At 42.7% G+C, this 26117-nt stretch overlaps 4 protein-coding genes across 4 annotated transcripts in view; 3 read left to right on the forward strand and 1 right to left on the reverse strand.

Moving 5' to 3' along the window:
- Positions 1 to 128, reverse strand: part of LOC135526670 (serine/threonine-protein phosphatase 2A 55 kDa regulatory subunit B beta isoform-like) — a 93620-nt gene extending 93492 nt beyond the window's left edge. Inside the window, exon 1 of the mRNA XM_064955212.1 lies at positions 1 to 128. This exon is cut by the window's left edge and continues 143 nt beyond it. The gene's annotated coding sequence lies outside the window, so the exon portion shown is untranslated.
- A 4285-nt stretch (positions 129 to 4413) lies between these two features.
- LOC135526671 (large ribosomal subunit protein uL24) lies at positions 4414 to 7203 on the forward strand. Its single transcript, XM_064955214.1, has 4 exons — positions 4414 to 4506; positions 5371 to 5546; positions 5773 to 5913; positions 7038 to 7203. Exons 2-4 carry the CDS (start codon positions 5379 to 5381, stop codon positions 7164 to 7166), a joined length of 438 nt encoding a protein of 145 aa, XP_064811286.1. The 5' UTR covers positions 4414 to 4506; positions 5371 to 5378; the 3' UTR covers positions 7167 to 7203.
- A 1583-nt stretch (positions 7204 to 8786) lies between these two features.
- LOC135526673 (V-type proton ATPase subunit e 1-like) lies at positions 8787 to 13573 on the forward strand. The gene is made up of 4 exons (XM_064955216.1): positions 8787 to 9019; positions 9471 to 9518; positions 11383 to 11508; positions 12637 to 13573. The coding sequence occupies exons 1-3, from the start codon at positions 8916 to 8918 to the stop codon at positions 11474 to 11476; spliced, it is 246 nt and encodes an 81-aa protein (XP_064811288.1). The 5' UTR covers positions 8787 to 8915; the 3' UTR covers positions 11477 to 11508; positions 12637 to 13573.
- Positions 13574 to 13707: 134 nt separating this feature from the next.
- On the forward strand, positions 13708 to 25893 carry LOC135526672 (vesicle transport protein SEC20-like). Its single transcript, XM_064955215.1, has 6 exons — positions 13708 to 13816; positions 14088 to 14180; positions 19731 to 19822; positions 20006 to 20110; positions 20254 to 20372; positions 24572 to 25893. Exons 1-6 carry the CDS (start codon positions 13736 to 13738, stop codon positions 24766 to 24768), a joined length of 687 nt encoding a protein of 228 aa, XP_064811287.1. The 5' UTR covers positions 13708 to 13735; the 3' UTR covers positions 24769 to 25893.
- Positions 25894 to 26117: the final 224 nt, after the last annotated feature.

Here is a 26117-nt window from a genome sequence, read left to right on the forward strand (position 1 = left end):
GAGACCAGAGATCCGTGAGGGAGGAAACGAGCTGGAACTGCTCGTTCTATGACCGCATCACTTTCACCCAGACAGACAGCAAGAGCCGAGCATGGTCCGTTAAACCGTTATAACAGCGCGCGGCGGAGAAGTGTGGTGTCCATGACAACGCGCCTTTTGCTTCCGCGTTCAGACAGTCATCTGCATGGTGTAATTTCATCCCGATTCGCGCTGGCAGGCCACTACAGGAGGTTGTGCGCCTCTTTTCCCGGATATCTGACGAGTGGGTAGGGAGGGGCTGGAGGGGTACGGGGTAGTGTGTGGCGGAGTTGGAAAATGCCTTGTCTTGGCGTGATTCAAAATTAACCTTTACACCCCCCCATCTTCTTAATTAACCTAGATCATTTGATAATTTAAAGAGCAGAGTAAAGCGAAGTAGCCTGGATAGTTCCATAATTTAGAGAGCGAAGTGAAGGGGAAATTCCGCACCTGTTTGAGGACAGAGGTTGATCAAAATAGCCTAATTTATATATAGTTAAAAGTAAAGCCACCGTGTTTCAGCTCTTGGCCTTCATGAGTTTTAGGCTAGGCTACAGAAGAAAATATATGAATAATGTTTTCAATAAACTGACAAATAGCCGAGATGATGATGGTGATAAATTCTTGTCAAGCAAGCCTCAATGAACAGGCTACAAAGTAGTTTGTATTGGATCTCTTCTCCGGATGTTTAGCCTACTAATTGATGATCCGGGTAAACCAGTGAAGATGGAAACTCCTGACAGGTCCACGAGGTCCAAGGGAATTACATCATGGTTTATGGCGACATCTCTTGGTCAACATCGATATTGCTAATATTCTACAATTATTATACTTCCATAGAACACTTTGTGTGTTTACAAAAATTCACGGACGAAGGCGATGCGCGCAAATTAGTGGCAGTTCTGATAGAACACCAGCAAAAAAAGCCTCTATTTACATGTTGCTTATGAATGCATTTCGGACTACTTTTAGATTAGATATAATGTGTGTCATCATCACAAATCAACTGCATTATACTTAAAAAAACACATCAAACAGTAAAATGGCTCTTTGGATAGCTTTTGTTATAGCCTAAATCAGGGGTGTCAAAGTCAAATGGACGGAGGGCCAAATAAAAAATTTAGCTACAAGCCGAGGGCCGGACTGTTCGAATGTTCATTGAAAATTTTTTAAATGACGCATATAGTCTAGTGAACCTAATTGAACCTACTGAAAACCTAACAAATATATTCCAATATGATCAGATAAATAAAGCAATATTTTCTTATGGCTCTGTCAGTAATCTTTAATTTTCAACAGACACAAAAGACAAATTTCCTTTATATAAAAATCCCCATAACATGAACATTAAATGAAAGAAACCGGTATTCAAGGCACCATCAGTAGCCTATATTTTCTATTTTAGCAAAAGTGGGCTAAATTTACTTCAAAGAAAAAAACAATAATAGCAATTTTCTATCATCCACTCAACTGAAATATTTTTAAAATATAATTGGATTGAAATACAATAAAATAAAGTGCAAAAATCTATTAATCAAAAACAACACTTTGTTTAAGGAGAAGTAACATGCAGTGAAAACAAATATTAAACTTTAACTTTTAAACTTGAACTGAGTAAAAACTCTAAATATGTGATTGCACAGTAATGTTCACTTGTTTGAGGTTGAGGGTGATACTTGGTGGTGTCCCATCTTTTCCACAAGTTCATCAATGTTCGGGGTAAGGCTCTGAGCTGAGGAAATCCTCAGAATTGAGTGGAGGTGTTCAGCAGTAAGTCGACTTCTGTGTGATGTTTTGTTCAGGTTCATCAAAGAAAAAAGTTGTTCACACAGGTATGTGCTGCCAAACATAGACAACGTTTGAGCAGCCTGGATGCGCAGCTGGGGCATTGTGTCGGGGAGGAAACGGGCGAACTCCGCAGCACCCACTGCCGCATATTTTGCCCTCAGTGCATCATTGCATTGGAGGTCAATCAACTCCATTTGGAGGTTTGGTGGTGAGCTTTCCACGTCAACAGCAAATGGGTTACCGAGCAGTTCCAACCTGCTTTTTTGTGCTTCAAAGTCAGCAAATCGGCGTCGAAAGTCAGCGGCAAGCATACCTATTTTATCAGCCAACTGTGCGCTCGGGAACGCACTGGTAGAGAGCTTCTCTTTCATGGTCTGGCAGCTGGGAAAGTGGCTCAAATTTTCTTTCCGCATCTGCGTCTCCCACAGAGTCAGTTTGGTTTTAAATGCCTTCACTGTACTGTACATATCAGAGATGACATGATCCCGACCCTGCAGCTGCAAGTTCATTGCATTCAGATGACTCGTAATGTCACACAGAAAAGCCATTTCACACAGAAACATTTCGTCTCGGAGTTGTGTTGTGTCTTTCCCTTTGCTGTCCAAGAACAGACAAATCTCCTCACGAAGCTCGAAACATCTTTGAAGCACCTTTCCCTGGCTTAGCCATCGCACCTCTGTGTGATAAGGCAAATCACCATGCTCCGTTTCTAACTCCGTCAGAAATGCCTTGAACTGGCGGTGATTCAAACCTTTGGCTCTGATAAAGTTAACTGTGCGCGTGATGATGCTCATTACATGCTCCATTTTCAAGGCTTTACCGCACAACGCTTCCTGGTGTATGATACAATGATAAGCTGTCAGCTCACCTGTCGCGTTTTCCTCTTGCATCTTTTCCCGTATCTTCGCCACCAGTCCGCTCCTGTGTCCACACATCGCAGGTGCTCCGTCGGTTGTCAAACCCACGAGTTTTTCCCAAGGCAGCTCCATCTCATTTACACATCTTGACACCTCTTCATACAAATCATGCCCCGTAGTTGTGCCATGCATAGGACGTAAAGCCAAAAACTCCTCTGTCACGCTTAGGCTGGAGTCCACTCCGCGGATGAAAATTGACAACTGGGCAATGTCAGAAATGTCGGTGCTCTCATCCACAGCCAAGGAATATGCAATGAAATCTTTTCCCTTTTTCACAAGCTGCTCTTTTAGATTGATGGACAACTGGTCTACTCTCTCGGCAATGGTGTTTCTGCTCAGACTCACATTTAAAAAGAGTTGCCTTTTTTCTGGGCAAACTTCGTCACAAACTTTAATCATGCAGTTTTTGATGAAATCCCCTCCGTAAATGGCCGGGCTGATTTAGCGATCTCTTCTGCCAAAATAAAACTGGCCTTGACAGCAGCCTGGCCTTGTGATTTGGCTTTTTTGAACAGAGCCTGTCGAGATTTGAGGCCTCGTTTTAATTCCTCTGCCTTTTGTAGCCTTTGTTCCATGTCCATATTCTTGTTTTTGTCCGCGTGTTTCGTTTCATAATGTCGTCTCAGATTATACTCTTTCAGTACCGCCACACTTTCTCCACACAGAAGACACACAGGTTTTCCAGCTACCTCCGTGAACATATACTCCGACTCCCACCTTGTTTGAAACCCCGGTTCTCAGTGTCCACCTTCCGTTTTGCCATTTTTGATGGGTATCTGAAAGTTAATTTTACTGTGATGCTGACGACTGCTGTGCCAATAAATATTGAAATGAAGCAGCCTACTGCTCGGTGCGTCACCGTTGCATTGTGGGAAATGTAGTATTGGTGCGTGTAAAAGATCTGCGGGCTGCCGGCTTGCTGCGGTCTGCGGGCCGGTTCTAATAATAAATCAAGATCATCCCAGGGGCCGTAAAAAACCTTCTCGCGGGCCGGATGTGGCCCGCGGGCCTTGACTCTGACATATGTGGCCTAAATCAATGAGTGTTAGCATTCTAGCTAACAACTGCTGCATCCAAAATAGTTATTTTGCAAAGATCACAACCAAATATAATCTTAGCTACTGTTCAAGATATAATCAAAACATAATTGTAAGCCTATGAGAACGCAGTATCATCTGGATATGTTCAACATTCCCCTTCTGCTACCATTTCTGTCAAGCCGTCTACACATACAGTTTGATGCATACGTTCAGAGGTGGAAAAAGTACCCAATTTCCATACTTCTCATACAATTCTCTTTAAAAGTAAAGATACCACAATAGAAAATGACTCAAGTAAAAGTGAAAGTCACTCAGTAAAATAGTACTTGAGTAAAAGTCTAAAAGCATTTGGTTTTAAATGTACTTAAGTATCAAAAGTAAATGTAATTGCTAAAATATACTTAAGTATCAAAAGTTAAAGTATAAATCATTTCAAATGTCTTATATTAAGCAAACCAGACGGCACCATTTTCTTGTTTTTTTGTATTTATTTACGGAGAGCCAGGTGCACACTCCAACAATCAGACATAATTTACAAATGAAGCATGTGTGTTTAGGGAGTCTACCAGATCAGAGGGAGTAGGGATGACCAGGGATGTTCTCTTGATAAGTGCGTGAATTTGACCATTTTCCTGTCCTGCTAAATTTGAGTGTACTTCTCGCGGGATTCGTGTGTGAACTAATCGGAGCGGAAGTACAATGAAGGTCTCTTTTCCGCCGGCCACAGAGGAGTTATCGGCAGGGTAAGAATTCCTGGTTGACAATTTCACCAACGTAATCAACATCCATCCTATGTTATACACTTTTGTACATCCCCCAAAGTACATGTAAAGTCAGGTACCCCTGTTATGATTCTATAGTGGTCAGTATTGGAGACAAATTGTGTATTAATAGCTTTATCAAACGTCCCGTAATCTGCATCCCTCAACCTGTGCTGGCAAGCTACCAATTCTAGAGAATGGCTGGAAATTCAACTGAGCCTGAACGTTAATTACACGATATGTTCGCGTAGTGTTTCGTTTCCAGAAACCCAAGGCATTGATTTGTAGTTTGTCTTTCGTTAACACTGAAGTCAACTGCGCTTGACAATCATCTAACATGGCTACCTAGCTATGTGGCTAATGCTAGCTGTGTGTACCCATGTAATGTTGAATGCATGGACATGACGCGTGTATAACCGATAATAGATCTGTGTGTAAACTTCTAGTTAGTGGTCTCGGTGATTGTCCCTGGATTGTTCAATCTTAGTTCTGCTGTTTGTTGGGCCTCAAGTCTAACTAACGTTAGCTGTTGTAGCTAGGTAGTGACATGAGATCCAGAAAAGGACTGTCTAGCTAACGTTACCCATCTATGTAGCTAACTAGCTTCACCTTAATAACATTTTGCAGCTTGAGGTGCTCGCTTATAAGGCTAGCGAACAAACGTTATCTTTCAGGTGGGAAATCTCTTGGCTCTGTCACTTTGTGTTGTACATAAACTATGCTGTGGTGTTGGTTTGTTACTTGTAACAAACACATAGCCGAAATGACAAATGCTTGACATGTAGCAAGTCGTCAGTCACTGCTAACCCTCTAATCTGATTGTTGGCAATTGTGTTTGCCCTGCAGCCATCAACATGAAGCTGAATCCATTTGTGACATCCTCGAGGCGTAAGAACCGCAAGAGGCACTTCAATGCCCCCTCACACATCCGGAGGAAGATCATGTCCTCCCCCCTCTCCAAGGAGCTCCGTCAGAAGTACAATGCCAGGTCCATGCCCATCCGCAAGGACGACGAAGTCCAGGTAAAGACCCCCAGAACCACGCGTTTCAACAGACTTTATACAAATTCTGAGATTGCCTAACTAGCTGCTACTAACATGCATGAGGAACTACATAAAAATCCAGCCCTGTAGTACAGGCCAGACCTGAACTAACACCTGATTTCAGATCAATTCAAATTAGCGTTAGGATTTTGTTCACGTGGGTGATGTCGTTTTTCATGTCATTTTCCATTTTTGTGCTGTGCAGGTTGTCCGTGGACACTACAAAGGCCAACAGATTGGCAAGGTAGTGCAGGTCTACAGGAAGAAGTACGTAATCTACATTGAGCGTGTGCAGAGAGAGAAGGCCAACGGAACCACGGTGCACGTCGGCATCCACCCCAGCAAGGTGAGGCTCTATCATTTACCTGTAGTCACACGCATGTACTTAGTTTGTTTATGTGTATAGATGTATTATATATGACTTCTGTACCATGTTGGATCATCATTGTTTTAGTTTCGCAACTCAATTTGAGTGGTTCAAATTGTTATTTTGTATTGTATCATTGTGGAGTGTAGAGAAAAAATGCATCTAAATAACTACCCTTCTCAGCAGCTACCTGTTGATGGGTACCTGTTGGAATGTTTAAATACATCCAGCTTTTACAGTGTCCAAGCTCAGTGGTCACGTTCAGTTGGTGCAATTGGGAGATTTTTTAATATTTTTTAAACGGAACAAAGTTGCGTGTTTCTGTTGGACAAGTCTGGGTGACACCTCGGTTTCAAGACGTTTTCTCCCACCCTCTGACGTTCTCCAACGTACTTTGAGACGGAGGAGCGAAATCAAGGAACAGTTAATTGAGAAAGAGTTCAACTGTTTCGGTAGGGTGCCTGGTGAGGGTAAATTGAGCGAATGTAGATATTTGCCAATCACCACTGGTTTCAACTTTTGGATGTCATGGCAATGGGTGTATTTCTGTTACGAAGGAAGATTAGTTGAATGTAGTCAGCCTGACTGGTTTGAACAACATGTAGTAAGACAGGCACCCAATGTATGCTGAGCTGGGGAGGAAACATTGACTACATGCTAGTGCTCCACTTACTGCATTTACCTGACATGTAGGACATTGTCTAGGCTCAATGTTAAATTGTGAAACTGAAGATAAGGTTTTAACCTAGGCTCCAGACAGTTTTGGCCATCCTTAGTAGTAATACATTTGATATGATTCCCCGGGTCTTCTGTAGAATTAGAGGGCTCTTCTCGTTCGTCTAATAGAATGGCTCTCCATGTTATGTCTGGCCATGTATTTGTCATTTCTGATTGGGGTTGCAGATAAAGTCCACTGTTTTGCAGAAACTCACAATTTATCTTCCTAAGCCTGGCTGGCTTCTGATGTAGCTAGACTAGTATTGTGGCTGAGATGTTTCTTCGTGATGAGAAATTCATTTTGGATTTCACAATCAGTTTTTTCACCGCTGTTTTTATCGAAATCAACTGAGAATCAATCCTCACATCTCTCTCTTTCCTCCCAGGTTGTGATCACCAGGCTAAAGCTGGACAAGGATCGCAAGAAGATCCTGGAGCGTAAGGCTAAGTCCCGCGCTGACGGAAAGGAGAAGGGCAAATACAAGGAGGAAACCATTGAGAAGATGGCAGAGTGAAAATCTATTGCTTACAATAAACTGCTGTACAAATCAATTTCATTGTCTGTCGTAAATGGAAGAATTGCAGTACAGTACTGCACCGTGGGCAAGCCACAGGTATGGGGATGTTCTTGTTTAGCCTAGTTATACTCTGGTTTAGCATGCTGGAACCAGCCTGATTGCATGATGGTTCACATTCTTTGTGCACACTTTTCTTTTCCAATTACGTTTTCATGTAACGAATAAAAATCAAAAGTTCAATATGTTTCCATCACATTTTGAACTCTACGGATAGTTTTGTTAAACTTGCCTTAAATAGCAAATGTGTCTACTCTGGTCTTGGCACCTGCGCTCTCACCAACAGCTCGCAGATACAGTGGGGGTAGTCTAGTTGACATAATGCGATTATGGATAAGAGCAAGACTGTTTTTCACAAGCATTGCTCCATGTCACTAGATTGAGACCATCGATATTTATTGAATAGGAGCATCAATTTCACCGTGCACTTTCACCACCCCGTGAAGTTCATAATGTATTTAGTCTAGCCAATTGTATTTACCTAGGCAAGTCAGTTAAAAATATTTACATGGACGGCCTAACCCGGACGACGCTGGGCCGGTTGTGTGCCGCCCTATGGGACTCCCAATCACGGCCGGTTGTGATACAGCCTGGAATCAAACCAGTGTCTTTAGTGACGCCTCTAGCACTGAGATGCAATGTTTTACCGCTGCGCCACTCGGGAGCATGCTTTCCCGAGTTGTAGTGGGAGGACCACAACATGCCATCGCTTGACAAATTTAGTTCGATATGATGGTATATCAATATTTGCGCATAAAAAAGGTTTCCGTCGCATAACAAACTTTACCAACACAAAAAGACCCCTCCACGTCTGACGAACAAATGATCTGTCGGCATTATACAATTGTACCAAAACTTGCTGGTTTTAATCCGTTTGGACTTTATTCACATAAAAAATGTGTGGATGGAAACGTGGTTACTGTATGAGTGCTGATTTAGGATCACCCAGTATCCCCTGCTATCATGATCTAATCTAAATGTCAAATCGTATCAATTTAGCACGAGACTGTTAATAGGGGCCCAAAACTGGCAGTTTTCTGCCAATATAAACCCAAACTTTAGCCAAGGAAAATGTAAAGTTTCGTATGAATGAAATATTTGGATGGCTTTAGACTTCATTTAATAACGAAGGGAGAGTAGAGATCGTCGGCTTGTAGTCCTAAAAACCGGAAAACATACCTCTGGTTCGTTCAGACATTCCTATGTGGAAAGAATATAGTTTTGAGGTTTGGGAGATTTTGTAAGATCAGGTTTAGGATATCTTGTACTTTTTGTTTCTATGAGATAATATCAGCCAGTTAACATTACTTTTATGAATTATTAAGCCTTTTTTATTACGTAAATTCACAAAAAGTAAAGTTAGGTGATGACGCCTATCTCATTGAACAAAATGTAGAAGATCTCCTAAACCTGTGTTACCACAGACCTTATTTTCGGCGTTTATCCAAAAACACTACAAAAACAAAAATTTCCCATAGGATCAAGTTTCCTCTATAAAACACTGGCCTAGGATCAGTTTATGAAACACTTTTGGTACCGCAACACGCCCAGTTTACTGTGGCGACATCATGTGATCCATTCTTCCGAGTCTGGGGGCCTGGCAACAGTTCGCTATTTCGGCTTTGAGTAGCGTTGCCAAGTGTATACGTTTACTTTTTCTACTTTTAAAACTATTTCCAAAAGCCAGACATGGCGGCGCTTAGTTTTGTAATTCCCATGTCGGTAATGACTCTGTTTTGGGGGATTATTGGTGGAGTTTTGCCGTGGTTTATCCCCAAAGGACCGAACAGAGGGTAAGTAAATTAGCTAGCTAACGTGATAGAAAAACACTAACGTTATTTAGCTAATTTACATGTTGCTAACTATAAAAGGTGGTAGTAGTAAGCTCTAGTTTTAACTAGAATAAAATGTAACATTTGACAATGTTTTGAAACTTCTTTGTCCTTGTTGGATAAAGAATTAATGGAACATAGACAAATCAAGATGTCATTTTGGAACTTCCCCAGTCCATGTCTAGTGCCCATCTGCTCTGTCACTTGCAGGTGACTCAAGTTGGCATGATGAAGCCCTATCTGCATGAACTAGGTCTAGTGGAACATCTGAGAAATGAGCACTTGTTATAATAAACCATAGATATGAGTAATGTTTTTTTGTAGGGGTACAAATGTATAGCTTAATGTCTTGTTACTGCTTTGTAGTAATGTTTTGGTCCAGTGGAATAATGCCTCTTTCCCTCCTCCACAGAGTGATAGTTACCATGTTGGTGCTAACTGCTGTCTGCTGCTACCTGTTGTAAGTTTAGTCCCCCCAGGAATGTAGCAGAATATTTCACAGTATCACTGAGGGTCCTTCTTGTATTACTTTGGCTCAGTTGGTTGGAACAAGGTGCAGGCGGGCAACATCAGGGGTGTATTCATTACGGAAACCCTTTACTGTTTATGAACCAAACAGAACAAAACTGTGAGGGACTTAGCTGAATTTGTTGACTAGAAACTCTTAATGATTACACCCCAGTGTTGTGTGTTTGAGTCTCGCATCATGCACAATGTTAGGCCTAGCTAAGTTGCTTTCCATGGAAGTGTGAAACTGGACTATTAGCTTATATTTGGAGATAGTTATGTGCTATGCATATGTCCCACACAGACACCGAGAGAGAACACTTTACCCTTAGGTTATTCTCCATACTCATTGATTGGGCCAACTGCAGCTCGATTTCAATGTCCCAACTTCAATACATAGTGCTTACCAGTCTGTTACAGATGTTGACACCCTCAAAGTTCATGGTCAGTTTTGACAATAGAGAAAAAAAGTGTAGGCCTAGAGTACACCTGTTGCTTGTACGGTAGTGAATGACCCCAGAGGATTGTAGTTAATGACCCCAGAGGATTGTAGTTAATGACCCCAGAGGATTGTAGTTAATGACCCCAGAGGATTGTAGTTAATGACCCCAGAGGATTGTAGTTAATGACCCCAGAGGATTGTAGTTAATGACCCCAGAGGATTGTAGTTAATGACCCCAGAGGATTGTAGTTAATGACCCCAGAGGATTGTAGTTAATGACCCCAGAGGATTGTAGTTAATGACCCCAGAGGATTGTAGTTAATGACCCCAGAGGATTGTAGTTAATGACCCCAGAGGATTGTAGTTAATGACCCCAGAGGATTGTAGTTAATGACCCCAGAGGATTGTAGTTAATGACCCCAGAGGATTGTAGTTAATGACCCCAGAGGATTGTAGTTAATGACCCCAGAGGATTGTAGTTCATGACCCCAGAGGATTGTAGTTAATGACCCCAGAGGATTGTAGTTAATGGTCCCAGAGGATTGTAGGTAAGGGTCCCAGAGTACACCTGTTGCTTGTACGGTAGTTAATGACCCCAGAGGATTGTAGGTAAGGGTCCCAGAGGATTGTAGGTAAGGGTCCCAGAGGATTGTAGGTAAGGGTCCCAGAGGATTGTAGGTAAGGGTCCCAGAGTACACCTGTTGCTTGTACGGTAGGTAATGACCCCAGAGGATTGTAGGTAAGGGTCCCAGAGTATTGTAGGTAAGGGTCCCAGAGTACACCTGTTGCTTGTACGGTAGTTAATGACCCCAGAGGATTGTAGGTAAGGGTCCCAGAGGATTGTAGGTAAGGGTCCCAGAGGATTGTAGGTAAGGGTCCCAGAGTACACCTGTTGCTTGTACAGTAGGTAATGATCCCATTCAATATAACCTGTTAGTCCTGAGATGCCATTTAATTTCATAGTTAATTATTTAGCTTTCAAAGTTGTCAGGCGAGCGATAACCATGCCGTGTTACTTTGCCATATCTCCACCAGGGGCCAGTGCAGGCCATGTGATGGGGATAGTCTACAGCAGCTGAGGGAAGAAAGTAGCGTGCTATGTTGTCTCCTTCAGTCTGCTGTACTGAGTGCTTAGTTGGTTTCCTCTATTATAGCTGGCCCTGCTGTCATGTTCCTCCATTACTATAGAGTAGAACAAGAATGTCTAAAAGTGAAAGACATGTACAAGTATCTTTATTCTTCATTTAGATCCCCATGATATGCCTTAGATGCTGCTATTCTTCCTGGGGAGCACAAACAAAGCCATTACACATAACAGAAGCCATGACAGAGATGTGTAGTTATGTAATCATTTGTATGTGTTGTATGTTTCCAGCTGGCTGATAGCGATCCTGGCCCAGCTCAACCCTCTGTTTGGACCAGCTCTAAAGAATGATACCATCTGGTACATGTACTACCACTGGTCCTAGTCTACCAGCCCTCGACCCCTCTCCTGCTACAGGTAAACCCACTGGCCCTAGTCTACCAGCCCTCGACCCCTCTCCTGCTACAGGTAAACCCACTGGCCCTAGTCTACCAGCCCTCGACCCCTCTCCTGCTACAGGTAAACCCACTGGCCCTAGTCTACCAGCCCTCGACCCCTCTCCTGCTACAGGTAAACCCACTGGCCCTAGTCTACCAGCCCTCGACCCCTCTCCTGCTACAGGTAAACCCACTGGCCCTAGTCTACCAGCCCTCGACCCCTCTCCTGCTACAGGTAAACCCACTGGCCCTAGTCTACCAGCCCTCGACCCCTCGACTGCTACAGGTAAACCCACTGGCCCTAGTCTACCAGCCCTCGACCCCTCGACTGCTACAGGTAAACCCACTGGCCCTAGTCTACCAGCCCTCGGCCCCTCGACTGCTACAGGTAAACCCACTGGCCCTAGTCTACCAGCCCTCGGCCCCTCGACTGCTACAGGTAAACCCACTGGCCCTAGTCTACCAGCCCTCGACCCCTCGACTGCTACAGGTAAGCCCACTGGCCCTAGTCTACCAGCCCTCGACCCCTCGACTGCTACAGGTAAACCCACTGGCCCTAGTCTACCAGCCCTCGACCCCTCTCCTGCTACAGGTAAACCCACTGGCCCTAGTCTACCAGCCCTCGACTGCTACAGGTAAACCCACTGGCCCTAGTCTACCAGCCCTCGACCCCTCGACTGCTACAGGTAAACCCACTGGCCCTAGTCTACCAGCCCTCGGCCCCTCTCCTGCTACAGGTAAACCCACTGGCCCTAGTCTACCAGCCCTCGGCCCCTCTCCTGCTACAGGTAAACCCACTGGCCCTAGTCTACCAGCCCTCGACCCCTTTCCTGTTACAGGTAAACCCACTGGCCCTAGTCTACCAGCCCTCGACCCCTCTCCTGCTACAGGTAAACCCAGTCAGATAAACCTGAGGTCCATATCATCACTCAATTTATTTTGTTCTATTTTATTTAATCTATACTGCGATTCAGCCTTTTAGCTGCAAATGTGTAGGCCACTAGATAAAATCAATTAATGAAGAAATAAACTGTTCTCTGTCAATAGTCTGTAGTCGTGGCTTCCTCTATCTATTTTAATCTGTACAATTTTCTTCTGTTCTCTGCAGGGGAGGACCTGACTCACTGCTGTACACCAATGAAGCCCTCATTCGATCACCTCCTCACGAAGGGAACTGTTTTTGTATAGCTTAAGCCTTAACCCAGCCTTTGACACCTGACCTTAGTGAGAGTGGAGAGATGCCTGCAAAGATGATTTGTACAAACGGATCCCCAAAAGGACTTTTCTAGAGAAATCCTCTTTAGTGCTTTAAGAATAAAGTATCAACCTTTGATTTGTATGTTCTGTGTGATGTGCTGTATGACATTTTGATTCTCTAACATTGATATATGATACTGTCAAGGCATGTTGCTAGTTAGCCTAGCCCGTTTTATATATGCTAACTACCTTTAGCGCCTATTGACGACAGTATCTTCTGGCCAGGGGAGTTTTGTTGCTCTAAACGTTAACACGCATCGCTTGCTGTATGGTTAAATTACTACACACTTTTTATAGGGTTAGGGTTCCCACACTGCCATATTCCCATGTTACAGTGTTTTGTTTATGGAAAAAAGACAGGAAGATTGATGGGACTACATGCTAATTAGCTACCTGTGATTGTGTAAAGGGAAGAAACACGCCATAAATGTGTCAGAAAAATACTGTCAGATGCAACCATGTTAAATCAGTGCAGTAAGTATATATTTTGGATTTGAGAAATTATTTTGATGTGGTTTGAAAGTAGAGGACTTTTCTAGGACCGTACCACAATGGAGAATCGATTCATGATTAGGTGGAGTATTTGGCTGTTTTGGCTGCCAGAGCAAATTCCCCTCAACAGTAACATTAGACTCCTTTAGTTCATTATTGGACTCTCCGTACCCCATAAATATGTATGTTGCATGTAACGCAAACTTTTTTTATTCCATATGTCCTTCATTGTGTGTGTGATGGCATTCATTATTGTCCTTAGAAGTGTTAGATATTAAACGTCATCAATCAATCCACGTATTGATTTACATGTTTTTGCTTTGTTAAACCGGTTGTTGTTGCTCACGACCGAAATGTCCTCTGCTGTGTAAGTAAAGAGATGCGCTATTTCTACGAACTATGGGAAAGTCAATTCAGTTACTCCTCGCGGTTTGCCGTAGACGAGTTTGTTGTCAAACATGGCGTCTTCGGATGTCCACGTCCGAATATGCGAGCAAGAAATCATCAAATATGACTTGGAAATAAAAGCTCTCGTGCAGGTATGAATATTGATTCAGTAGGTTATTGTTCTAGACCATATAATGCAACGATATTGTATGTTGTCATGTACTCATTGTGGAGAATAACCTTATTTTCTGTCGCAGCTGGTTGGGCTCCTTTTTGGGGGGGGATTTGGCCACTGACCCATTTTGGTACATTGGCCGGGAGTCTGAATAGATTTGGACTGATCATCTTTTTGAACCTTTGGATATATGACAAAAGCCATTTGTCTGATTGTATCTATATCTCTCATTTACTCATTGACATTAGGATGTCAATGAGTGTATAGGACCACACGTCAAGCTGACAGAGTTGAATGCCAAAGTGAAAGCAAAATTCAACAACCTTAGGCTACGGATTCAGGTAAGAGACAGTTAATCCTCCTGTCTCAAATACATTTAAATGTTCTAAAAAACAAATAGCCTTCATTCCTCATTTCCTGTCAACTGCCTGGTGGTGATTTCACCTGTCCAGATCTGTCAGATATGCTGAGGGGAGACTTGAGGAAACCTCTTAAGACTTGAGATTCAACCCTTGGATATGTCAGTTCATATTGAGCTGTATCCATCAATGCTAGTTGTAGGAAACATTATAACTGAGTGTTTGACAGTGGTGTTAATATTGGCAGCAATTTTAGTTTTAGTCTTCGTTTGTCTTTAGAATACATTTTAGTTGTAAGATTTTAGTCATTTCGGTCAGTTTATTTGGATTGTCTGGATTTGCTCTACAGATGGTCATACTATCAATAAACTATAGGTTGATAAGCAACTGCTTGCTAAGGTTAGGTTTACGTGTAGGGTTAGTGTGTAGTCTGTAGAGCATCTACAGATGGACTATCCAAATAAATCCAACTTTAAAAGCTCAGACACACACCGGTAGGATTGTCAAACGTTTGCCTGTCGACAGTACATAGCACCTCTGAACAGTGTCAACAGTCAATATTTTCTAAAGGTTCACACAGCAAAGACCTTGGAAGACGTCATCTCCTCAGCCTTGTTATAATACTCCAAACCAGAAGGTGGCAGTAGCATTGTTTGGAAATGCATATCTGTGCATATTGCTTATGGTCTTGATTCCAAACTATCTCTGCTGACACAGATGTAACAATACAAATCTTTGGCGCTGATGCTGCTATTTTGTAGAAAGCCCTTGTTGATACTAGCCAGATGGCCACTGCTAGACACAGTGCCTTCAGAAAATATTCGCACCTTGTTGTTTTACAGCCTGAATTTAGCATTCATTAAATGTAGATGTTGTGTCACTGATCTACACCATAATGTCAAAGTGGAATCATATTTTTTAGAAATGTTTACACGGTAATAAAAAATAAAATGCTGAAATGTCTTGAGGCAATAAGTGTTCAACCGTTTTGTTATGGCAAGTCCAAATCATTGCAGGAGTAAACATTTGCTTAAGTGATAAGTTGCATGGACTCAAGCTGTGTGCAATAATGTGTCCTTCCAAACTCAGTTGACGGAGAGGGAAAAAAACACTCAGTGATTTAACCATGAGGCTAATGGTGACTTTAAAACAGTTGCAGAGTTTAATTAACATAAACACGTTTAGCATCTCCAAGACTCCACTCATACCACTCACTGATGCATGCCTTTGGAACATCTACATTTCAACAAATCTAATAAATGTAATATACATCATCACAATAAATCCACAATTTATTTTTGTCAGGTCTAAAGAATCATGATATGAAGAAAATGTATTTCAGAAGAACAGAATATGAGTTGGTCTACTGTAGGCCTATGTTATCTGGCTTTAAACTCCATGCTATAGGCTGTAGGCTTGTTCATTTAGCTGACAAGATATGCTTAAGTCCCGTAATATGATTTTATTTTATATGATTTTATAGTAAAAAATAATATAATTGAGCTTCGGTGAATAAAATAGAAATGATATTTTTCCCATTCCGGAGCAAGTGCGCGTATGAAGTGGCTATGTTGAGCGTAAAAGTGATCATTAGGAACAGGTCCTATATGAATGATACAAACATTAGAATGTATTCGAAATCAAAACATATGTGGGTTGCATGGTGCGACTATAGGCTTGTGATGATTTGAGAATGTAGCAAAAAAGCTTGCGCTCGGTTCCTTGCCTCAGGCTGCACAGCTGTTCTCTCAACAAGCGATCATATTTTCACACCAGACACTTCTCAATTTAATATTGTATTTACTAATACGGTATGTACAATTCGTTTCGATTTAGAATGGACCATTCATTATCAAATGAGCAGAGAAAAAAATACACGTCATCTGTATGCACACGGAATAGCGAATGGAGGCCAAGCGCTTTCCGACGGTCTGTTTTGTAGTCTGCTTGGGTTTTATAGCGGAACATGTGCTTAATATGAGCAGTTGAGAAATAAATAATAACACGTATTTCACTCCACGCATTAACCACTGTTTGAGGAGCATGATCTCACGGCGCGAAAGGTGATATTCCGCCCAATCGCTGTATACCATGGGCGCTCCAACCTTGTTCCTATAGCTAACCAGTGCTTCATTCTGGAAACCAAGTCAAGTCTGTTCGGGAACATCAATGGTAAAATGTTTTCGCAACGAAACATATTTCACTAAACTTTTGACAGCCTGGCTGCGAAATCTAGAAAGGAATAAAGGAGAGAGAGAGAGGAGGAAACGCATGGTGGTGAGATATTTATTCTGAATAGCTAAATGTAATATGTCACTCAATTAATAATGAAAGTATAAAACATTCCCTATTACTAGGCTCTTCAAAATCAAATACAAATTCACTAATTGTAGGCTAACTGTAAACAGGCCTGCACAATCAATGAACCAACAGCATCGCCTAGGCCTCTATGTTTTCTTCCAGACTCATGGATAGAAATGTTGGAGAGTAGAATAAGATAACCAGTCCATCCAGTATGCGTAATAATACTGTCCACACTCAAAGACGGTTACTCTAATTTGTTTAATTTTGGAGTATAGGCTAGAACAATTATGTACCAAAGATCTTAAATCAGTTTTGTTTGATGTTTTTCTGCCATGAGTATTATGCAGTAGGCTATGTATTGTATAAGGGCACAATCATAGTATTAATTCAGTTTTTTGGGCTCATAAGCCTATGCGTATGGGTGTTTTGAATGAATCATCACCTTAGAAAGCGCTGTCCGTTTCGTTATGTTAGGCTTTAAACAACGGCCACGTTGTACACTGTTTCAACCTGCTGTTGAACTTCTTTCTTCAAATTGATCATCACATTGACGTTAGTTGTAAAAGTATGATAGGCCTACTGATTTGATGACAAGTGTTTGATGGGATTTTCGATTATATTTTCATTGTCCGAGGGGTTAGCGGGACAATAGAGCCCTGACTACCAGGTCGATAGTGGTCGGATGGTAGTTAGCATGTTCGGTACTACCAAAGCATTTCCAGAGTGCATAAAAGGAGATTACCGTGACTCGACTGTCATGTGGCATTTTACTGCAGTCATGACATCCGGTGTGGCGGTAATATTGTCACCCCAACAGCACTAGCAAGGACCAGCGAGTTTTTTTGTAGAGAAATACAGGGTAGAGCTCAGCACAGGCAATTAAGGTCCTAGAGAAAAACCTGGTTCAGTCTGCTTTCCAACAGATACTTGTAGACAAATCCACCTTTCAGCAGGACAATAAACCTAAAAGGCAAAGACAAATATTAGTGCTGACCAATTAACCCAAATACATACACTTAGGTTGGAGTCATTCAAACTCGTTTTTCAACCACTCCACAAATGTCTGTTATCAAACTATAGTTTTGGCAAGTCGGTTAGGACATCTACTTTGTGCATGACACAAGTAATTTTTCCAACAATTGTTTACAGACAGATTATTTCACTTATAATTCAGTGTATCACAATTCCAGTGGTCAGAAGTTTACATACGCTAAGTTGACTGTGCCTTTAAACTGCTTGGAAAATTCCAGAAAATGTCATGGCTTTAGAAGCTTCTGATAGGCTAATTGACATAATTTGAGTCAATTGGAGATGTATCCGTGGATGTATTTCAAGGCCTCTTTGCTTGACATGGGAAAATCCAAAGAAATCAGCCAAGACCTCAGAAAACAAATTGTAGACCTCCACCATTCTTATTCATCCTTGGGAGCAATTTCCAAACTCCTGAAGGTACCACGTTCATCTATACAAACAATAGTACGCAAGTATAAACACCATGGGACCACGCAGCCATCATACCGCTCAGGAAGGAAATGCGTTCTGTCTCCTAGACATGAACATACTTTGCTGCGAAAAGTGCGAATCAATCACAGAACAACAGCAAAGGACCTTGTGAAGGTGCTGGAGGAAACAGGTACAAAAGTATCTATATTCACAGTAAAACGTGTCCTATATCAACATAACCTGAAAGGTCACTCAGAAAGGAAGAAGCCACTGTTCCAAAACCGCCATAAAAAAAGCCAGACTACGGTTTGCAACTACACATGGGGACAAAGATCGTATGTTTTGTAGAAATGTCCTCCGGTCTGATGAAACAAACATAGAACTGTTTGGCCATAATGACCATTGTTATATTTGGAGGAAAAGGGGGAGGCTTGCAAGCTGAAGAACACCATCCCAACCGTGGGTGGCAGGATCATGTTGTGGGGGGGTGCTTTGCTGCAGGAGGGACTGGTGCACTTCACAAAATCAATGGCTTCATGAGGAAGGAAAATTATGTGGACATATTGAAGCAACATCAGCAACATCAGTCAGGAAGTTAAAGCTTGGTCGCAAATGAGTCTTCCAAATGGACAATGACCCCAAGCAAAATGGCTTAAGGCCAACAAAGTTGAGGTATTGGATTGGCCATCACAAAGCCCTGACCTCAATCCTATAGAAATGTGTGGACAGAACTGAAAAAGTGTGTGTGAGCAAGGAGGCCTACAAACCTGACTCAGTTCAACTAGCTCTGTCAGGAGGAATGGGACAAAATTCACCCAACTTATTGCGGGAAGCTTGTGGAAGGCTACATTAAAAGTTTGACTCAAGTTAAACAATTTAAAGGCAATGCTACCAACTACTAATTGAGTGTATGTACACTTCTGACCCACTGGGAGTGTGATGAAAGAAAAAAAAGCTGAAATAAATCATTCTCTCTACTATTCTTCTGACATTTCACATTCTTAAAATAAAGTGGTGATCCTAACTGACCTTAAAACAGAGAATTTTTACTAGGATTAAAGGTCGGGAATTGTGAAAAACGGAGTTTAAATGTATTTGGTGTATGTAAATGTCCGACTTCAACTGTACGTGGATTAATTGAAAAGGGGATATGAGCTTTACAAATATGCCAGAAGTATTAATGTACTTCTAATATTCAATAAATAGCATTAGTTTTTCGCATTGGAAAAAAGCAACCGCAAATCGCGTTTGCGGTCTGCGGCGCGAGAGCTGCAACACAGATTAATGAGTAACAGCGCACATGATAAAATAGAGCTTCTGATGTGATGTGTGATGTGATCAAACAAAAATAGCCTTGAAAGTAAAACATTTTTATACTTGAGGTTAGTTTCAAGTCCATTGTCCTGGCTTCGCATCCGTTCAGAAGTGACTGAAGAGACCGCCTGGGAACTGTGTGGGAGAGCCGGGCAGATCAGCTCAACTCAATCAGACCGCGCAACTAAAAGATGTCAATGAGAGGATTGCATGAAATATTCTACATGCATGTGTAGGATTGGACAAAATGGATGAAAATGAGCTTCATGTTAAATTAAATGTTAAATTAAATGTTGATTAATCTCACATGGAATTCTCGTCCAGTCACATTTTCGTCGACTAAGTCATTTGTAATAGTTGTGTTTTTTTCCCAGGGCGTCTCGTAATCGTCATAGTTTGTCAGGAAAAATAGGTACTTGACGAGTATTTTTCGTCATAGTTTTTGTTGACGAAATTATCACTGTTTGACAGGACCTAGATCAGATGGGGAGGGAGCAGGACAAAGAGTCAGACAAGTTGGCGCTACTCAGTGAGGTGGACAGACACCGCAAGCAGATGGTCAGGTAAGAGTGCATGGTAGGAGTGTTGCTGGATTACTGATGTTTCTTCAGTACTGGATCCAATCTGTAGTAGTTAGTGGGATGCATGTCTCCAGTAGAATGGTTTTCGGGTGTTTTCCATAGAGTGCTAGTGCATAAACTATAAGCAAGCATCCTAATGAAACTGTATGTTTCCTATCCCTGCAGTAACCAGACAGCATGGAGGAAGGCCAACCTGGCCAGTAAACTGTCACTAGACAACCTGGAGAAGGAATCTCTTCTCTATGGAGGAGATAGTGAATTTAGACATAGGTAAACAGATATTGGCTGTTTCTAGATACTCTTCTGTAGTGTTTCATTGTCGTTCCCTTATTTCACTGTGTGTTTATACTTTCTGTCTTATTGTTGTCTGTTACTCTGAAGATTTAGAGTATCTTTATTTTTCCTTCAATCAGAAAGGTGACCAAAGAGGGGCTGGCCCAGTCGTCCAGTGACATCACTGAGAGCCTGATGAGCATCAGCCGGATGATGTCACAGCAGGTGACGCAGAGCGAGGAAACCATGACCACGCTGGGTGAGTGGCGCCCCCTAGAGTACAGAGTGTAAATCATGTAGTAGGCTGTGTTTCTGAGAGGACAGTAGTGTTTATAATTTCGGCCCCCGACCCCATCCCCTAGCTCCCTTTTCCTTCAGTGTTTACACATCTGGAAGAACTAGATGAGTGAGAAGCAGTGATGTAGTGGTAAAAAGTGGGTAAACGCTGATCGCCTTTCACAGTGAATAAAGTAACGCTCCCTATATTTACAATGCACTTTTTTGCAATAGGTGGGTAAACGTTTGAGCAACATAAAAAAGGTGCATAAATGCTGTTTGTGTGTGTTTACCTTCCACCACACCACTGGTGAGAACAGTATGGAGATGGTTCCACCATTGCAAATCAAAGTTTATTTGTCACTTGCGCCGAATACAACAGGTGTAGACCTTACAGTGAAATGCTGAATACAACAGGTGTAGACCTTACAGTGAAATGCTGAATACAACAGGTGTAGTAGACCTTACAGTGAAATGCTGAATACAACAGGTGTAGTAGACCTTACAGTGAAATGCTGAATACAACAGGTGTAGACCTTACAGTGAAATGCTGAATACAACAGGTGTAGACCTTACAGTGAAATGCTGAATACAACAGGTGTAGACCTTACAGTGAAATGCTGAATACAACAGGTGTAGACCTTACAGTGAAATGCTGAATACAACAGGTGTAGACCTTACAGTGAAATGCTTACTTACAGGCTCTAACCAATAGTGCAAAACAGATGTTAGGTGAACAATAGGTAAGTAAAGAAATAAAACAACAGTAAAAGACAGGCTATATAAAGTAGCGAGGCTATAAAAGTAGCGAGGATATATACAGACACTGGTTAGTCAGGCTGATTGAGGTAGTATGTACATGTAGATATGGTTAAAGTGACTATGCATATATGATAAACAGAGTAGCAGCAGCGTAAAAAGAGGGTTTGGGGGGGTGGGAGGGCAAACAATGAAAATATCCGGGTTGCTGTTTGATTACCTGTGAATGAGTCTTATGGCTTGGGGGTAAAAACTGTTGAGAAGCCTTTTTGTCCTAGACTTGGCACTCCGGTACCGCTTGCCATGCGGTAGTAGAGAGTACAGTCTATGACTGGGGTGGCTGGGTCTTTGACAATTTTTAGGGCCTTACTCTGACACCGCCTGGTGTAGAGGTCCTGGATGGCAGGCAGCTTAGCCCCAGTGATGTACTGGGCCATACGCACTACCCCCTGTAGTGCCTTGCGGTCAGAGGCCAAGCAATTGCCGTACCAGGCAGTGATGCAACCATGCTCTCGATGTTGCAGCTGTAGAACATTTTGAGGATCTCAGGACCCATGCCAAATCTTTTTAGTTTCCTAAGGGGGAATAGGCTTTGTCGTGCCCTCTTCACGACTGTCTTGGTGTGTTTGGACCGTTCTAGTTTGTTGTTGATGTGGACACCGAGGAACTTGAAGCTCTCAATCTGCTCCACTACAGCCCCGGCGATGAGAATGGGGGCGTGCTCGGTCCTCCTTTTCCTGTAGTCCACAATCATCTCCTTGGTCTTGGTTACGTTGAGGGATATGTTGTTATTCTGGCACCACACGGCCAGGTCTCTCACCTCCTCCCTATAGGCTGTCTTGTCGTTGTCTGTGATCAGGCCTACCACTGTTGTGTCGTCTGCAAACTTAATGATGGTGTTGGAGTTGTGCCTGGCCATGCAGTCATGGGTGAACAGGAAGTACAGGAGGGGACTGAGCATGCACCCCTGTGGAGCTCCAGTGTTGAGGATCTGCGTGGCAGATGTGTTGCTACCAACCCTCACCACCTGGGGGCGGCCCGTCCAGATGTCCAGGATCCATTTGCAGAGGGAGGTGTTTAGTCCCAGGATCCTTAGCTTAGTGATGAGCTTTGAGGGTACTATGGTGTTGAACACTGAGCTGTAGTCAATGAATAGCATTCTCACATAAGTGTTCCTTTTGTCCATGTGGGAAAGGGCAGTGGGGACTGCAATAGAGGTTGCATCATCTGTGGATCTGTTTGGGCGGTATGCAAATTGCAGTGGGTCTAGGGTTTCTGGGATAATGGTTTTGATGTGAGCCATTACCAACCTTTCAAAGAACTTCCTGGCTACGGACGTGAGTGCTACGGGTCTGTAGTCATTTAGGCAGGTTTCCTTTCTGTTCTTGGGCACAGGGACTATGGTGTTCTGCTTTGAAACATGTTGGTATTACAGACTCAATCAAGAACATGTTGAAAATGTCAGTGAAGACACCTGGCAGTTGGTCAGCACATGCCCGGAGCACACGTCCTGGTAATGCGTCTGGCCCCACAGCCTTGTGTATGTTGACCTGTTTAAAGGTCTTACTCATGTCGGCTACGGAAAGCGTGATCACACAGTCGCCCGGAACAGCGGATGCTCTCATGCATGCCTCAGTATTGCTTGCCTCGAAGTGAGCGTAGAAGTGATTTAGCTCGTCTGGTAGGCCCGTGTCACTGGGCAGCTCGCAGCTTTGCTTCCCTTTGTAGTCTGTAATAGTTTGCAAGCCCTGCCACATCCGACGAGCGTCGTAGCCAGTGTAGTATGATTGAATCTTAGCCCTGTATTGACGCTTTGCCTGTTTGATGGATCGTCGCAGGGCATAGCGGGATTGCTTGTAAGCTTCCGGGTTAGAGTCCCGCACCTTGAAAGCAGCAGCTCTACCCTTTAGCTCAGTGCGAATGTTGCCTGTAATCCATGTTGATAGAAATTTGGTAGAACTGATTTAAGTTTCCCTGCACTAAAGTCTCCGGCCACTAGGAGCGCCGCCTCTGGGTGAGTGGTTTCCTGTTTGCTTATTTTCTTATACAGCTCACTGAGTGCGGTCTTAGTGCCAGCATCTGTCTGTGGTGGTAAATAAACACGAAAAGTATAGCTGAAAACTCTCTAGGCAAGTAGTGTGGCCTGCAATATATCACAATATACTCTACTTCAGGCAAGCAAAATCTAGAGACTTTCTTAGATTTCATGCACCAGTTGTTGTTTACAAATATGCACAGACCGCCCCCCCTCGCCTTACCGGAGTGTGCTGTTCTATCTTGCCGGTGCAGCGTATACCCCGCTAGCTGAATATCCATGTCGTCATTCAGACACGATTCCATGAAACATATGATATCACAGTGTTTGATGTCCTGTTGGTAGGATATTCGTGATCGTACCTCGTCTAGTTTATTGTCCAATGATTGCACGTTGGCGAGTAGTATTGACGGTAACGGCAGCTCTTTGTCTTCTGTACCTGCGTCGTACCTTGCAAATAACGAGGATGTCAGTCCTGTGGTGTGTTTGGAGAATGTCCTGTGCGTCATCTTTGTTGTAGAAAAAATATTTGTCTAATCCGAGGTGAGTGACCGCTGTCCTGATTTCCAGAAGCTCTTTGTCTAATCCGAGGTGAGTGATCGCTGTCCTGATATCCAGAAGCTCTTTGTCTAATCCTAGGTGAGTGATCGCTGTCCTGATATCCAGAAGCTCTTTGTCTAATCCTAGGTGAGTGATCGCTGTCCTGATATCCAGAAGCTCTTTGTCTAATCCGAGGTGAGTGATCTCTGTCCTGATATCCAGAAGCTCTTTGTCTAATCCGAGGTGAGTGATCTCTGTCCTGATATCCAGAAGCTCTTTGTCTAATCCGAGGTGAGTGATCACTGTCCTGATATCCAGAAGCTCTTTTCTTCCGTAAGATACGGTTGCAGAAACATTATGTACAAAATAAATTACAAATTACGCGAAAAAAGACACATAATAGCACAATTGGTTGGGCGCCTGTACAATTGCTGCCATTTCTTCCGCCGCCATTTTACAGTTGAGTTTCATATGTATCTACTGTATTCTAGTCAATGCCACGCCGACATTGCTCGTCCTTAAATGTATATATTGCTTAATTCCATTATTTTACTTTTAAATTTGTGTGTATTGTTGTGAATTGTTAGATATTACTGCACTGTTGGAGCTAGAAACACAAGAATTTCGCTACACCCGCAATAACATCTGCTGAACATGTGTATGTGACCAATAAAATTTGATTTGATTTTGCTTTGAAAAGCCCTAAAATTGCAGGACACAAGGACTGTTTCTCAGTTGCTTTTTTCAAATACAAACATAAGCGACTGACACATTTCAACAGTCGGCTATTTGGTATGTCCAAACACAAAGTCTTTGCCAAAGCCTAGTGTGGACTCTCTCCTCCGTAGCAACCTCGTCTCAGGCGGTCCTGGAGACCAACGATGAGTTTAAGGCCATGACCGGAACCATCCAGCTGGGGAGAAAGCTCATCACTAAGTACAACCGCAGGGAGCTCACTGACAAACTGCTCATCTTCCTCGCTCTCGCACTCTTCCTCACCACAGTCTTCTACATCCTCAAGAAGAGACTCTTCTTCTTCCTCTAGACCAGACACAACTAACTTAAACTAAGTAACTTTTAGAGCAACTTTGATTAGAGTAACTATGATCGTATAAGCTCATTTACGACAAGTGAGTCGTGTGACATGAGTATTGGCAGATTAATATACTGCTTATCTATCATTCCTACCTGCCACAGGTGGACACATGTAATTCCATATTAACATTTAAAGTCTAGTGTGCACACACAGTAGTAATGGCTACCGGGATAAGCCTATTTTAAACACTATGCGTCTGTCATGGAAGGAAATATCAGACTGCCGTCAGCTGTTTCCAATACTTATAGTAAAGTTTGTTGGTTAATGTAACCACTCGTTATGATTATCATGTTAATGTATTATTCCATTGCAGGAAGTTAAAGCTGTTGTCTAATTATTTATATCCTGCTCTGAAAGAGAAATAAATGGATATTACCAGTAGCATAATTTAATAATGGAGATTCCGTTTCTTCCAGACCATTATTTAGAGTATAGGGGTTCATGTTAATGTGTAACACATTCTCTGTAACGAAATCAGTTTTCAAAGAGATTATCACAATAAAATGTTAACATTATGAAATTGTGTAAAAACATTTTTCCCCAGCACCACACAGGTTTCAGTGACTCTGGTCTAGCATCTGGTTGTCAGTATTTCCTTATGGAGCTAGCTAATTTGTCTCAGCAGTGGTGAGGCCTAGTCCCAGTAGCTGGCAGCAGGGGGAACAGTACAGTCTGTGCAGCCCAGGCACCAGGGCAGAACCAATCTGAAAAGCTGTGGCAGTAATCACATTGTCAGCGATAAGGAACCATGCGTCTCTGCCTTTCTTCAGATAGGAACCGGAAAAGCAGATTATTCTGACCCGGTTCACTCTCCTGGTCCCTGCGTCCTTTCTTTCCACTGGGGGTGGAGGATGAGAGGAGGTTATTTTAAGATTTGCGTGGACCTGTTATCTGACGTTGCCTTTTCAACACCTTGGAGGGGGAGAAGGGATGTGGGGAGAGGGGGGCTGGTAGCTGAATGACCTCTCTACCCTCTACATGAAGACGGTCTCACATGTCATTTGGGAAATAAAAATCTGTTTTCGTGTTGATGTTTCTATTCAGTGTACCAATAAAGGCCTCAGACAAAGTCAATCTGAGTTGTCTCAGTTGTGTGTGTTGTTATGGATCATATCTGGCTCTGAATCCGTGAGGACAGACAGTACAGGTAGCCTAGTGGTTAGAGGATTGGGCCAGTAACCCGAAAAGTTGCTGGTTTGAATACCCGAGCTGACAAGATGAAAAATCTGTTGATGTGCCCTTGAGCAAGGCACTGAACCATAATTTTCTGCAGGGACACCGTACTACTATGGCTGACC

The sequence above is a fragment of the Oncorhynchus masou genome, chromosome 32 (genome assembly GCF_036934945.1).
Source record: "Oncorhynchus masou masou isolate Uvic2021 chromosome 32, UVic_Omas_1.1, whole genome shotgun sequence".
NCBI classification, from domain to species: Eukaryota; Metazoa; Chordata; class Actinopteri; order Salmoniformes; family Salmonidae; genus Oncorhynchus; species Oncorhynchus masou.